Raw genomic sequence first — 15,861 nt, 5'->3', positions numbered from 1 at the left:
GTAAACCGCTCTGAGTGGGTGTTAAGTCATCCTGAAGGGCAGTATATAAATTGAATGTTACTATTATTATTGAGTGAGAGGACGGTGGGCCCAAGGTCATCTGTTGAGTTTCAGTGGCAGAGTGGAGATTTAAACTTTGGCCTCCGAAATCCTCTGGCGAATAGACCACGCTAGTGCTTTCTTTCTCTTGATTGAAGACGAAAGCAATTCAAGGAAGCACTGATGGCTCATCTTTTGACTCCCCCACCATACACCCACCCTTGCTTATATCTCTCTATATCCTTAGGTGTGTCTTTGTCCTGTGGTAATTGTCTTGGCCTTATTTTAGGCTTCCTTTGGTCCAGTTTGGAAGCGTTGTTTTTAGCATAACCTTTCAGCATCCAAGAGCTGAGCCCACAGAGCAGTTTGATGTCACAGAAAGAGCCAGGTGCTGAGTTAAAGTTTCCATCGTAGCTGAGTCACCCAGCATCTTCTCTTTGATTTTCTCCCCCTCCCCCTCCCTTTCCATCTACATGAAATATTGAGAGCTAAATCTGTAACAAAACAAAAGGAGGCCTCAAGGCGGTTTGTGTTCAAGGTACACAGACAGATTTGGCAGCTGAAGTCAACTGGATTTATTTGTTTTATATTCCTAGTTTTACCTTGGAGTAGAGTCCAAGAGGTATCTGAAATAGGATTTATGCTGGTTGTGGCTTGCGATGGAACACCTGCCCTGGGTTAAACCAGAAGTTTCTGCCCAAAGGAAATGACAGTTTGAATGCTGGGGCTGTACAGTGACCTCTTTGAACATTTATTATCAGCAGCATGCTAGTTAGGTGCCTTGTAGCAGGCTTGTAAAAAGAGACACACCTGCCAATCTGTGGCCACAGGGTTAGATGGGGAAACTTGTCATTTTGGTTAAAAAGAGCTTTCTCTTCATTCTTGCTTCATTTCTGGCAGTTGGGTGAATAAAATTGTGGGCTAGAAACTGCTGTGGACTGACTACCACCTTGTTTCTGGACAGTGTACAAGTGACCCAATCCCTGTCCAGAGAATTAGCAGTCTTAGTGAAAAAGGCAGCTGTGGTACATACACTCATTCTGGGGATTTAAAAAATATCAGTCATTTTGTGAACCATGAGGGTAGCTGTCTAAGGTCACTTCCACATGCTCCAAGTTTTCCCTCTCCCAAAGCCGCGTCTTCCCGATCTGCTTCAAAAATTCGCCTTCCACATGCATCCTCCTCATGTGTGTTTTGTGGGTGTTTGTCACGGGGAAAAAAAGGTCCCAAAACAGAAAACGTGTTCTTTGTTTGCACCTCATAACAAATGACATTGGTGCATTCCCGGCCCAACTTTCCTCTTTTTTTTTTTTGAGTGCATGTGGGATTGTGCTATGCCATCGTCTTGTCTTTCAGCTTCTGTAGAAACTGGGCATGCCCAGAAGGGCCCAGTGCCTGCGGCAAGGCCCTCCCAAAGTCCCACAGCAGCAGGGGGGCTCCCTGCCACCTCCATGAGACCTTGGGAGGGCCACGCACAAGCCAGGCAGTGGCTGAGGGGTTGGAGGAGGAGGGAGCCCCTGCTCTCTTCCCCGATCCCTCCCTTGACTGATACCGTGGGTAGAGGCGCGGGGAGGAGGAACACTGCTAGGACTTGTTGTATTTTCCCAAACAACGGGCCTTATTGCTAGTTGGAAATCAGAAATGGCCATCCGTTCCCAATGTTGTTCCTAGACTGATAGTCTGATTGCTGAGTGATCCAATGCAGCAAGCACTGCTGTATGATTCCCTTTGTATACGTAGATACTGTAATAGCGCAAGGGCCGTTAAAAAAAGTTTAAAGGGAGGGGGAATTATACAATCGAATTATACAATCGTGCATGCGAGCCAGAAGCATGTATGGGAGGGGTAATGGTGAGAGGAAGCACAAAAAAGTGTCCACGTGCATTGATATGCTAGATAATCATGTGGGAAAACCGGCATAAAAAATGAAAACGGACTAAATAAATTTCACAAAAAACGCTTAAAAAGCAGGATCATCATGACCTACTTGCGCATGGGAAACAATGACGTGTGTAATGAGTGAGATAACCTGCCAAAGTTCCGTTGGCAAGCTGTCTCATTAAGGACATATGGAAGGGACCTAAGTGAAATTATGTTAGGAGATTACAGACTTGGGACGAAAACACAAGTATGATGGGAATGCAAGTCCACTTTTTGTGCTTAGCGTATAAAATATGAAGAAAGTGGTGGTGAATCTATGGGAAGATATGCAGGCATTGGGTGTGAGTGCAGCATGTGCAATTTGTGGTGGTATAGGAATTTCCTTTTTTGATGTTACTCTAGTAGTAAAGAAAGCATTCACACAGACTATCTGTGTCTGTTTCTCCCTGAAATATTGTCCTGTCTGAAGCTGCCCTAAACCAGAGGCTTAACTGGTTTCATCTTTCTCTCTTTGTTGGGAAACCTGGGAGCTGTAGTTTTGAGGTAGGCCTCTGCTGGGATTTTTAACAGAAAATTCTTAGCCCTTGCCTCTGACTACAGTTTGGGGATGATTCCAGTTCCCTCATTTGTGATGGGCTGTGACAGCAATGGACAGGTGGGAAAGGCAACAGGACGCGTTAAAAACATGCTTTTCTAGCACTCGTCTCCCACCTTCTTGTTAGCATGTCTCAGCTGAGAGGAACAGTTAGTGGACAGTGTGTTGTCTGTGCGCTCAAAACTTCACATTTGTGTTGTTAGGAAACAGTGTGTTGCTCTTAGCAACTCACAATATTCTGTTCTTGGTGTCTGTGCATAGCTTTAATACTGGAGTCGAGCTCCTCACACACATGCTTGAGGAGTGAGCTGCGCCATCTTCTTTCCGCCATCTCTGCAACAGCTCACCATTTGTGAGCAAGGCCCACTTTTCATTCTTTCTGTATGCTCTTTTGTTCCTTCTTGCTGTTGAATTTCTGCAAGCCTCTTCTTTTCTGTTGCAGTTATTTGTCCTCTGGCTCTTTGTTAGGTGGTGAGTCTAGGTGCTGCTGTTTACTTTATAAAATTTGTCTGTGGTGGTGCAAGCAAACCTTCCCATTGCTGACAGGACATGGCCTCTGGGGAAGGGAACTTGTTCCCTCACTACCAGATATCCTCCAAACAGCCACAGTTGTTCCATTTCTGACTCACTGGCGGAGGGTCATGACAACTTTCCTGGGAGTGAGCCCCATTGAATAGACGCTTAGGACTGCTTTCTCAGGCTGCTGCAGCCCCATCTAGATCAATATGTTTGGTCTCAGGTCAAGTTTGAGGGGCAAGATTAGAAGAGTTTATTACATTTCTTCCTGAAATTTGATTGTGTATGAGAGAGGAAAACTCATGGGTGCCCCAAGTGCTTGTGTGCACCATTGTTTTGCAGCAGTTGCTGTATGATAGTGGCTGTTCCTGGAAACATCAGGATGACTGGAGTGGAGGTGGGTCTGTGTCCCATTAGTTTTTGTTGCATTTTGAAGTTTTTTACCCCATACAAGCTAATCCAATGAAGTTGTGTTATATGTCCTGTGTTACATTTTAAGACTCTTGAATCTGACCGCTCCATTATACCCACAAACTTGTCGAAGGCTTTCACGGCCGGAGAAACCCCCAACAACCAATACCCACAAACGTTTTCTCTTTTATTCCCCCCTCTCCATCCCATTTATTATTTTGTTGGAGCTTAACAGTCAGCCTGGATAAACAGATCTTACAAGCCTTTTGAGTTCTCATTCTATGACACTTTGGCTGGTACAAAAACAAGTATTTTTGGAGTCAGGGTTATTTTTCTTTTCCTGTGGACCACTCTGTTATGTATGGTTAGTTTGCCTGGTACTTGGTCCATGCGGCAGTGCATGAATGTATTGTCACGTGGAGCTGGAGCTGTGGCCACATGTGCCTGAGCCAACTCTCAGCACTCTAAAATGTCTGCTGAACAACCAAAGTCTTTCAAGAAGGAGGATGTACTAAGGTGAGAGAGACGGGGGCAAGTTGGAGATGAGCAGTGGGCAGTTTCCCACACATGGGAAGGAAGGAACTGCCGGGCAGCTCTGTTTGCATTCCAATCTCTGAGAAATGAATGGCGGTCCTGTTCGGATTTATATCAAGACTGTGTAAATACCAAAAAAGCTGTGCTCCTGTGCTTGGATAAGCATCCTTCAAGTTTAGAGCAGGGAGCAGTAAGCAAGGGAGGGGGAATTGGCCATGGGTTTGTTTGGGGTTTTTTTTGCCTTCTGTGCTTGATGTATGTGCAAGGTAGGAATCATATGACAGGCCCGTTTTCTCCCAAGGAAAAGAGGCCCCCGGTTCACAGAACTGCATCACATAATCCTACTTGAGAAAAATCAGATTTGAAATGCTTCTTAGAGTGCTTGGTGTTCTCCAGATGCCATGTACTTTGGAGGGAAAACCTGAGATTTGGAGTAGAACTCTAAAACATCCTGGAGCAGAACTGTACTCCTTCCAAACAGGTATTGCAGCCTACGAACTAATGGAAAGGTATCGGCTTAATTGTTGTGCACTTGAGTCCCAGAAATTACTTGCAGGGCATTATTGAACGTGACCCGTATGCAGTGTGCGGTCAGCAACAAGTTTTGCTAAAGGACTAATTTGAGAAGGAGGTGAGGGTGGGTGGATCTTTTCAGATTGCATACAAGGGCTAGGGTTGCCAGCCTCCAGGTGGTAGCTGGAGATCTCCCAGAATTACAACTGGTCTCCAGGTGACAAAGACCATTTCCATGGAGAAAATGGCTGCTTTGGAGGGTGGAGTCTATGGCGTTATACCATGCTGAGGTCCCTCCATTCCCCAAACCCCATCCTCTCCAGTCTCCACCCTCAAAATCTCCAGGAATTTTCAAACCTGTCGCTGGCAAGCCTAGCAAGGGCTCACATGGATGAATGCTCCTTGATTGAAGAGGAACAAAAATATCCCTTCAAGTAGCAAACAAGGTGTCAGAGGAAAGGTTTTCAGCCTAGCTTTCTCCATGACAATGCCAGTTTTCTTACTGTAGGGGTTTTAAAATATGTTTGAGAAGTCACTGTGTCAACTAACTCTCATTTTTATTGTCAAGTGGTACAGCCCAGGCACTTTATCTATCGGTGAAAACTAGGTTCTGTCAGGAATGTTTTTTCTACTTCCTTTGCTATTTGCTTAGATCTTCACGCCTTTGGAAGCTGTTGATCTCCAAAACTTTTGTTGCTGTTTATACAGGACTGTTAAATGTATTTAATGTGCAGAATGTAAAATATTAAGTGGTGCTTTGAAGATAGGGTTGCCAGCCTCCAGGTGGTAGCTGGAGATCTCCCAGAATTGCAGCTGATCTCCAGGCAAGAGAGCCCAGTTCCCTTGGAGAAAATAGCTGCTAAGAAGGGTGAACTCTATGGCATTATACCCAATAAGGCCCCTCCCCACCCCATACCCCATCTTCTCCAGGCTCCACCCCCAAAATCTCCAGGAATTGCCCAGCCTGGACTGGGCAACCCTATTTGAAGAAAAGTGAGAGGTGTCTTCATTAAAAATCACCAGGGCTTGTTCATTTCTTTCTTTCTTTCTTTCTTTCTTTCTTTCTTTCTTTCTTTCTTTCTTTCTTTCTTTCTTTCTTTCTTTCTTTCTTTCTTTCTTTCTTTCTTTCTTTCTTTCTAAGTTCTTATTGCTATTTGGCTGTTAACTGAATATTTTTCTGCTGATCCTTCCCCTGTTCTCCTCTGCCTCTCTTCTGCACCGTAAAGGCCACTTTACAGCTAGTGACTCGTCCTTGGGATTCATGATGGAAATATGAACCTGGCACTTTCTGAAGCCAGGCCGGGGCTTCCCTGTGATTCTGCTCTGAGCCATCTTTGAGGCGCATAAGAGGAAAGGAATTCAGGGACCGAGCCAGGTCCAAGTGACGTTTTCCGGGTAGCTTCCCCCACCTCTGCAAAGCTCTGGTTCTTCCCCACCCCTTCTGCTCAGCAGGTTTGTTTTGGGAAACAGTCGTAGCTTTGAGAAGGGTTCTTCATTAGGCTGCATTTCCCGTAGAGCATGTACTACATAAACAAAACCATTTGGAGACAGTGCAATTGGTTTCCTGAAATACCAACGGCTGTTCAGCCAAATACTTCACCCCTTAGCAAAACGTTTAACATTTAGTCAACTATTTTAAAAATGCATTATTGGTGCCTCACTGTGGCTCTTGGGCTAAAATCTCCTGCCAATGTTTAACTTCCTTGGTCAGTACACAAATTCTGGGCGCCAGTGCCTTTGAGGGTAGATAACAATATGGGGCTGCTTTTTTTCTTTCCGAACATACTGATAAGAATATAGCACCTTTGATCCAGCCAGTTTTCCACTGTCCCTGTGGCCTTAAAAGGATGGTAACCAGAAGGAGAGCCTCTTTAGCAGTATTTCCTACGCGCTGGGACTTAGAGGCTTGCTAAGTGAACTTTGAAAAGGTTGGAAAATGCCTTTTTCATCAAGAGGGCTTGGGTGGAAGTTCTGTTCGGATTAATGGTGAAATTCTTAATACTGTGATTGGTTTGTGTTGACTTGGCATTGTATTGATCATGCTGTTTCAAACTGTGCTGAGCGTCTGTTTGGCCATAGATTACAATATCTTAATAATAAATTAGGTAAATATCAGGGCTTTTTTTCCGCTGGAATGCAGTGGAACGGAGTTCTGGAACTTCTTGAAAATGAACACATGGCTGGTGGTCCCGCCCCCTGATCTCCAGACAGAGGGGAGTTTACATTGCCCTACGCACAGCTGGAGCGGCACAGAGGGCAATCTAAACTCCCTTCTGTCTGGAGATCAGGGGGCGGGGCCACCAGCCATATGATCATTTTCGCCAAGGGCGATTTAAACTTTTAAAAACTCCCTCCCTTGCTCCAGCTGACCCAAAGTGACGCCATTGGTCCTGGGAACGTGTACGTACTTTGCGCGGGCACATGTGGTACCAGGGGCACCACCTCCCACCAAGAGTTGCCCCCTGTGCTGCCTACCAAGTTCCACCACCTCTTTTCCCAGAAAAAAAGCCCTGGTAAATATTGTAGGCAACTGAACATATATGAACACATGAAGCTGCCTCATGCTGAGTCAGACCACTGGCTTTTTTGTGATTGTACTGACTAGTATGGAGTATCCATGCCTTTCAGAGGATTCTCAAAAGTCCTGAGAGGGGAATTGGTAGAAATCAGTGCAGCCATATATACGAGTACTGGCACCTTACAAAAAAACAACTAATATATATCAGTAGTTGACTCCGATGGGCAGCAACTCTCCAGATTCTTGAGGGGTGGGGGGGACTTCTCAATTAAGCATGCTGGGACTTAAACCTGGGACTTTCTGCTTGCAACGCACGTCCTCTGCCACTGAACCATACTTCCCTCTCCTACTTAGAGGCTAGAGTTGAAATGTGGAGTCTGTATCCAAAATGATTTTCTGTAGCCACACTCTGTATCCATTAATGAATAAAGCAATAACTCCCAAAGTGCCATGAGAAGTAAATATTTTTTGAAACAATTAACGTGTTCCATGGGCCAAACGTACCAGCCTGCAGAGGAGGCAGCTGGATGCGTTATATGGTTCTTTGGCCTTGCCTTTTTCTAGTTTCCATCAACTGGTAATTCTGCTGTGCAGTGTATGATTGTTGTATTCCCTCGCTCCCTGTGCAGAAGCGCAACTGAATGACCCAGGAGCCTGCTGCCTGTTGTGTTTCTGCACAAATTCTTCCTTTCAGTGACCCATGCCAGTAACCTAGGGCTGAAGTCCCTATAGGGAGGGGTAATTCTTCTCCCTTCACATTCTAAACTTTTTTTTTTGCAAATATTAAGCATGCTGCTTAATATTTCAGCTTTGAAAAGTTTAGGTGCCATAGCCTGAATTTAGCTTGCTTCTGAATGACTAAGTTGTAGCTAATTGGGGGTTGGGGGATACTAATGAACTGAAGGCATTCTGAACTTTTGCCTCAGCCCTTCACTGCAGCTTCGCTTACTGTCCACAGCCAAGTTTGTGGTGTTAAGAAGACAGATGGGCAGTCCTCTGGGACTCTCCCCACTGTTGTCCAAGTCTTTGCCCTCTCTCTTCCCCTGGGACTTGGATTAAGATTATACATGAGTAGATCAGTTGACTAAATGTTGGTATGATTAATAGTTGCAGTAGAGATCAGTGCATGAAGCTGCCTTAGACTGTTGGTCTTTTAAGGTCAGTCTTGTCTACTTTGACTGGCGGCGAGTCTTCTGGATGTCAGGCTGAGGTCTTTCACATCACTTACTACTTGATCATTTTAACTGGAGATGCTGGAGATTGAACCTTGGACCTTCTGCATGCAAAGCAGAGATTCTCCACCCCTCAGACACTTGGGGGTTTTTTTTTTGAAGCCCTATTAGTCTTGGTGTGTCTCTGTTGGAGAGACTGAAAAGATTGCTAAAAGATTTTTCCCTCTAATGATGAACAGTAGCCACTTGTTTATTTTTTTAAACCGCACATTTATTTCTCTTGAGGCTTTGGGAATATGCCTGTTTACTGAAACGGAATGATTAACCATTTGGGTTTTAACTGGTAATCTAAAACACAAAAAACCCTTTACATTGATTGACAGCTGTACAAATCCATTTGTTAGGGTGCAGTATCTTGTCTTGTACTTGTGACAGTGAAACTTCTCCACAACCAGCACATGCATTGAAGAGGGAAAGAGATGGAGTGGGGGTGGGAGGGGGAGAGGAAAAGGAGGGAGAGAATAAGAGCCAAGCTACAAGTGACACCTTACACAGGTTGGGCACTTGTCAGCTTACCTCAAGTTTTGATAGAAAATGTAGGCGTCCTGGTTTTACAGCTTGGCTCTCAATTACAGCTGCAAGACCAGGATGCCTACATTTCCCATCAAAACTTGAGGGAAGCTGACAAGTGTCCAACCTGTGTAAGGCGTCACTTATAGCTTGGCTCTCAGCTGCCCTGATGGAAGATGCCACTACTTCCCAAAACTTTTTATCTATACTGTGGGTCCCGCCCCCTGCAAAATAGCTTGCTGTGCTGTTGCCCCCTCCTCAATTTATCCTTGCTACAACAATCCTGATGATATAGGTTTGGGCAGGGTGTTTTTTCTGGAAAAAAAGGTGGTGGAACTCAGTGGTAGAACTCAGGACTGCACAATGATGTCACTTTAGTCAACTGGAACAAGGAGGGAGTTTTTAAGTTTAAATCACAAAAATGGTCACATGGCTGGTGGCCCTGCTCCCTGATCTCCAGACAGAGGGGAGTTTTGATTGCCCTCTGCGCCGCCGAACAGCGTGGAGGGCAATCTAAACTCCCCTCTGTCTGGAGATCAGGGGGCGGGGCCGCCGGCCATGTGACCATTTTCAAGAGGTGCCGGAACTCCGTTCCACCACATTCCAGCTGAAAAAAAGCCCTTGGTTTGGGTAAGAGTGACTGGCGGCTGGCCCAAGGTTGCTCAGCAAGCTTTGTGGCCAACTGGGGATTGGAACCTGCCCCCCACCTCAGATTGCCTAGTACATCCCATTGTGTGCCACTGACTTGCATCTGCTGCCTTCGTCATGTGGAAGTTCCACGCGTCATTTTTCTCCCTTGGGAGGGAAATTGTGAGACTGGGTAGTTTCTCCTGCAGGTGGTTAATTGGAAGGAAGAAGGTATGTGTGTTGAAATTCAATGTTTTGCCACAGGGCTTTGAGTAATCCTCCCTCTTTTATTCTCTCTTATGCAAGCAGCTTAATCAGCATAAGACAGCTGCTTGTTACAAAATCTAAATTTTTGCCCAAAACAATGAAACAATAATTAACTTAAAAACAGAGAAAACAATTACCTCTTTGTCACTTAAAGTTGGCTGCAATCAGTAAATATGAAACAAGGAGTGCTTGGATGGCTTTCCTGTGTGTGGCTCTGGATGGTCTGCGTCCATTACCAACTGGAATCAAGCCGTCAGAAATGCCTCTGGCTTACACTCACTTGAACTCCACCAGTTTCTCCATATCAGGGCCTTTTTTCTGGGAAAAGAGGTGGTGGAACTACGTGGTGTTGAAACTCAGGACCGCACAATGACATCACTTCAGGTCAGCTGCAACAAGGGGGGAGTTTTTTAAAGTTTAACTCACCCTTGGGGAAAATGGTCACATGGCCAGTGGCCCCGCCCCCTGATCTCCAGACAGAGGGGAGTTTAGATTGCCCTCCGCATCACTGGGTGGCGCAGAGGGCAATCTAAACTCCCCTCTGTCTGGAGATCAGGGGGCGGGGCCGCCGGCCATGTGGCCATTTTCAAAAGGTGCCGGAATTCTGTTCCACTGCATTCCAGCTGAAAAAAAGCCCTGCTCCATATGTTCCAAATGTTTAGCTAGCCACTGATCCTCAGAAGGGAATGTCAATAGCACCTCTCTTAATAGCCAGGACTACCTTGGCTACAATTAATAGATTTCTTCGGAACAGCAAATGAGGATTTTTTAAATCTCTTTTTTAAAATAAAACTTATATTCAACTCTCTGGGATAAGAGAGTCCACAATTTTATTAATACTTTTATTAAACTAGAAAATTTATACCCACGCCTTATGTAGCACCTGTCTGAGACTGAAGATCATGTCATATCTGTAGGGCATTAGATGCTTTTTACCAATGATTTGGAACAACATCCTCTAAGATCTAGATGAGGAGTGGACCAATTATTTGGTCTATAGGCAACATCTTAGTGGTTCTCAGCCCTCCTTGAACAGTTTGGGGGGACCATCTGCCTACTAACTGGTGCTGCAGTCCAGTGCACTGGTGACAAATCTTTTTTAAACAATTTGACGGCCTGGTGAAAAGCTCCCACAGCCAGATGCCCTTAGGCCATAATTTGTCCATTTCTTATTTAGACCACTTTTAAAGTGTAGTCCTCTTGGTTTAATAAGCCTCTTTGTTTTCATTTACCTGGTATACTGTCATTTCCTGTATCGGTTCTCCAATGGATAAAATAAGCCAATGGCTAGTCTGCTACATTCAGGATTAAGGTTTTATCCATGGCATATTATTATCACAAAGAAGAGATTCAAATGAAGTTTACATGTTGTATCATTTACACACACAAAATGATGGAACAGCAAATATTGAATCTTTTTGAGGCACAGAGCTCCTTCTATCTCCTGCCTACTGTTGGCCCAGTTGTACAGAAGGTGTCCTCAAAAGGTCTCATCCCCTCACTGCAGCCAGGCAGTGCTCTGTTTTTACTAAGTCAATCTCCCTTTCCTGTTTCCTCTCCACCTTTGGCTTAAAGATTTTGCTTTCATTTGCTCGGTCTCTGTTGAATTTAATTTGCTTGGATTTGACTCAGAATATTGAAATGTTTGACACTGGCTTTGTTGGTTTCCGGTAGTCCAGATGATGGTGCTGTGCCTGACCTCTTCAGGTTCTACCTACCCACTTACCCAAGCCTTGCCATGGCTATTTAAAAATGAGTAGCATATTTTATCTATAATTTTTGCTGTACTGTGATACCAGTTGGCATTGCTTGCTTTTAGCAACGTACTTTCAGCAAGGGTTGCCAACTGGTTTTCTAGTTAGCTGGTTTTCTACTGGTATAACCCGGTTCTCCCCTTCTATCTGTTTGCCAGGTAAGGGATGTCTTTTTATGATAATGTGGGGAATAAGAGAGGACATTTTGTTAATTTTTTACTTACTGTTGGACTTGACAGATCCTAGGTGCCGGGTCCCAGTGGTGCCTAGGAATTTCGTTTTGGCACCTGCTGTTTTCAGCAATGTTTCACAGCAATCCTTAGTAGAAATACAAAGGTTATTTATCATTTTACATTAGAAATGTTGCTGTTTGGTATAAAAATGTTTGCATTTTTTGTCATTGCTTGTTTATATATTACCTTTACATCATTCAGTGGTGGGAGATGAGTTCCTTTCTTAACCAGTTGCTTTCTGTACTGGCTCTAGTATTCAGTTAAAATGTGTTTTATAAAGCAATAATGGAATGATCAGAAATAGAGGGAAAGTCAGGCTAGGTACAGAGGTTAGCTTTTGAGAGTAATAAATATAGGGTATCCCGATACTTATTTATATCCTTCACTTTTGATGTAACTTTAATAAAATTGTGAGAAGTGGGTAGGATTAAGTTTTATGGTTGTAATAGTTTGAAAATATGATAGTTAAAATTCAAAACTGAAGGCTGAAAAATGAGTCTGGTGTCTGGCTCCTAAATAGTTGGGGCTGGCTTTTAGAACCAAAGAAAATTTGTCAAGGCCTGACTTACTGTTTCCCACGTTATAAGGGCGTCTCCTCTGATCTCCTACAAATGATCCAAGTCATTATGATTATGAGAGGAACAAAGAAAGAAAGTAGATGGGTGGGCTTGAAAGCCCTTTTCCTTGTTCAGCCTTTCCCACCCCCTTGTTTTTTCTCCTGCTGTGAGCTTTGCAGTGAGTACATGATAACAGCTTCCCATGTCAACCCTTCCAAGGGTTGGAAACTTTGACTTTCAGATAAATAGGTGTATTTGGCCAATGGCTTCCTTACTGAAAAGAATATAAGACATTCTAGTCAATTCCACCGTCTGGCAGCTCACTTCCTGTGTCTCTGGTCATATAGCTGTTCTCTAGCATCTCAGTCTTAGCTTGCGACTTCAGCTGTGTTTGGACTAAACTAGATGAGATGGCGTCCCCACCATTTTGTAGAGCAAATTCCCACCAGGAAGCTCCTCTTAACAGCCTTGTGGGGGCCTGATTCTAGTCAGGATTAACATAGGAGGAAGGGCACTTGCCTTCCTCCTGTGCCTTTTTTTCAGCCCAAAATGGTACTGAGAGGGAGGGCCTTTTTTCAGCTGGATCATGGTGAAACAGTGTTCCGGCACCTCTAGAAAATGTTCACGTTGTCAGTGACCATTAAACTATTAACCCCCCCCCTTGCTCTAGCTGATAGTCAGCTGGAGCAAGGGGGGAGTTTAGATCGCCAGTGCAGAGGGCAATTTAAACCCCCCCCCCTTTGCAGGAGTGCTCCCAGGGGTGGCTGCGCCTTGCATGGTGACATCACTTCCTCGAATGTAGCATCAAGTGATGATATGCACGTGAGAATGGGCCATCACAGATATGATCGAATCAGTGTACACATTTAGCTCCTAATCACTGCTTGAACTGTTATGGTTTCTCCAAAAGAACGCTGAGAATTTTAGTGAAGTATTGAGAGTTCTATTTAGAGGTTCCTACGTCTCCAATGCCAATGCCCTTGGAAACAAGGATGACTGTCAAACCAGTTTTAAGTCTGCTGTATGGATGTGCTTTTTGTGTCTGAACAAATTCCAGAGTGTTATCTCTTTTAATCTTTTGTAACAAACACCACTGCATCACCTTTAAACAATGACAAGCTTTTTCTCTCCGGAATGTTCACTATAAATTTCAGCCCATTCAGGGAGTAGCCAGTAAGCCTGCGGAAAGTGAACCAAAAGGGGATGCATGTAAAATGTAAACTGCATTTCTGCATGCTGAGCAGCCTATCTTGTTGTACTGGGTCAGTTATTGGTAGATACCTTTCCCTTGTAGAGAAAACAACCAGTATACTGGTGACAGAATAACATACATTAATGCCATTGTTTTCCCATTCACAGCATTTGAAGAACTGATCGAAGAGAAGAAGTGAAGCTTCCGCTCCCAGTTGCAAACCAGACACCTGAGCTCAGAGTCCTCATGGAGTGTGAGAGTTCATTCGCCAACAAGTAGCAGGAGAACTGGGATGCTTACCTGGAAGTCCCTCGTTCTTTGGGCTGTGCTGGTCACAGCCACGCTGTCCATTGCAAGGCCGGCACAAACCCTGCCAGAGCAAGGTAGGAAAAGCCAACCCCTCTCAGCCCTTTCTGTGGAAAGATCTTTTTTTGTCTTACAACCAAAAACAAGAGCCTCTGACGTTAGTGAAACACAATAAAGGTGGTTGACCTGTTTCTTGTTAAACATGTGTTTGTAAGTGTGACATTGAATGGACTGATTTCCTCTCTGGGGGGAGGTCCATGAATAAACCCTTCATTTGTTATACTGTTTGCATGTACACGGTGGTGTGTGTTGTAAACATATGTCAACTTTAAAACTAAATATGAATACTAAAGGTAATTCTGAAGTATGGTTTCTTTGGTTCACTTTACAAGTTCTAGTATTAGTTGAGATCTCTCACCACCACCATCTTTTTTTATGCTCATTTTGTGACCTGGGTCTTGGAATGTACAGATGACTCTTACACAAAGAAGTTTAAAAATGTACCCAAATCAGTAGACCTGTACTGTGTGCAGATACATTCATGGGATTCTTACAAGGCTAGTGTGGTTCAAGTGGGCGGCTGCCAGTTCTTTCTATCTGTCTACATAGACTATTCTTGAAGAAGTGGGATATGGATTTGTTGCTGTGATCTTTATCGCATTATCCAAGTATCATTGTTTTCAGTGGGACTCACATCAAGGTGATTAAAACAGCTTCTTTTCTGCCTTGCGTAGGACTGTTTGTTGGTAGCTAGCAGTGGATGATACTGCCTTCTCCATTAAGGCCACACATAAGTAGTTTTGATTCCAACTGTCAAATCTGGCTGGGGTGGGTGGGTGATCAGATTTATATAAGGTCCTGGTGTGAGTGGTCTCAAACCCAGATACCTGAAGTCAGGGATCTGGAGTTTAGAAGACACTACAGGCATTTTTTAACAATCTGATGCCTCAAAAGAGATGTCCAAATGGATTTTCAAACAGGCCTTTATTCACAAGCTTTTATATACACTTTTGTGAGAATAAATGGAAAATGAGAACAAGCTGTAGGCAACCACAAGGGTGATAATAAGTGGAAAAGATTATTCCCTCCAACCTGCTTCTGCTGCTGACACATACTCCTTTAGAAACTGCAAGTTCAGTAAGGTCAGTTGTTCTGTAGTCTTGTGGCAGAATAAATACCCTAGTGTGTTGAGCTGTGGGTCATGCTGGTCCTCCCACCTCCTTAAAGGTACAGAGATGGAAATGTGTTCCACTCATTGGATGCTTTAGGTAGCCAAAGTCTTGAAAAGGTCTCGCCAATTCAAGATTCTCTTTCCCCACCCACTTCCTTGGTTTTCAGATTGGAGTTGCTCTCAAATTTACATGTTTAGCAAGAAAACCCATAAAGTAGTAATGTTGATGTTGGTGTCATTCAGAGGTGACACTACCATGTAGGGCTGCTAGGTCTTCTGCTGTGGCAGGAGACTTCCTGCTAGCAGCTCTCTTTGCCTGCCATTGCCCTGAGTGGCACCTGGAGGAAAAAACCAGTTATGTTGGTAGAATTGCTGCGTCACTTTGGGGGGAAATCCAGAAGTGACATAGGGTAGCTCTAGAAATCATTGGAAACTCTGTGGTAAAACCCAGACATGACATAGTGACGGTGTTGTCCATCTGTCTGTCCCCCCATGTCCTTGCCCTCAACCATTCCACCAGCTGCCAGGCTTATCCTGACAACGCTACTACTACGTGTGGCAGAGACAGAGCAATGGGGACTTACAAGTCTCAACACACTGTGTTATTCTTCTGTGCATGCCATATTGAAATTGCTGTGATCTGTGAAAGATCATGATAAAAATTCTCACACCTGTCCTTTTTTGTCTAAATGATGCTATACAGGATAATTTCCTGGTGGATTCTGGTCCATGCTAATGGGAGGAGCAATGCTGTTTGAATTTTTTTTCCTGATGCCCTGGAATGTCTTAGATGGGCCCTGTTCAGACTGACTAGGGCATAAAAATGAATTCTGTGGTGGTTGGATCTGACAGTGGGCGAGAGATGTGTGTGAAAGTGACACTTGCATCTGCAAAGCCTACAAAATACACTGTGTGATTCTTCCCCTTTTCTTCATCTTTTGGGAGTGTATACACTTGCTGTAAAAATCTGTGTCTGCTTTTGTTTTAGATGTAGTTGCACCCTCA

At 44.2% G+C, this 15,861-nt stretch overlaps 1 protein-coding gene across 3 annotated transcripts in view; it reads left to right on the top strand.

Annotated features, from left to right (window-relative positions):
• The window catches only part of FGFR1 (fibroblast growth factor receptor 1), a 93,767-nt gene that overhangs the window by 13,037 nt on the left and 64,869 nt on the right, over positions 1 to 15,861 (top strand). For all 3 annotated transcript variants that reach the window (XM_054998439.1, XM_054998438.1, XM_054998437.1), the window contains exon 2: positions 13,547 to 13,762. In XM_054998439.1, coding sequence (XP_054854414.1) covers positions 13,672 to 13,762 — 91 coding nt within the window. In that variant the 5' untranslated portion in view covers positions 13,547 to 13,671. The remainder of the gene's footprint in view (positions 1 to 13,546; positions 13,763 to 15,861) is intronic.

Source organism: Eublepharis macularius, chromosome 14 (genome assembly GCF_028583425.1).
Source record: "Eublepharis macularius isolate TG4126 chromosome 14, MPM_Emac_v1.0, whole genome shotgun sequence".
NCBI lineage: Eukaryota > Metazoa > Chordata > Lepidosauria > Squamata > Eublepharidae > Eublepharis > Eublepharis macularius.
Note: the sequence above shows the minus strand (reverse complement) of the source record. Positions and strands in the feature narration are given on the sequence as shown.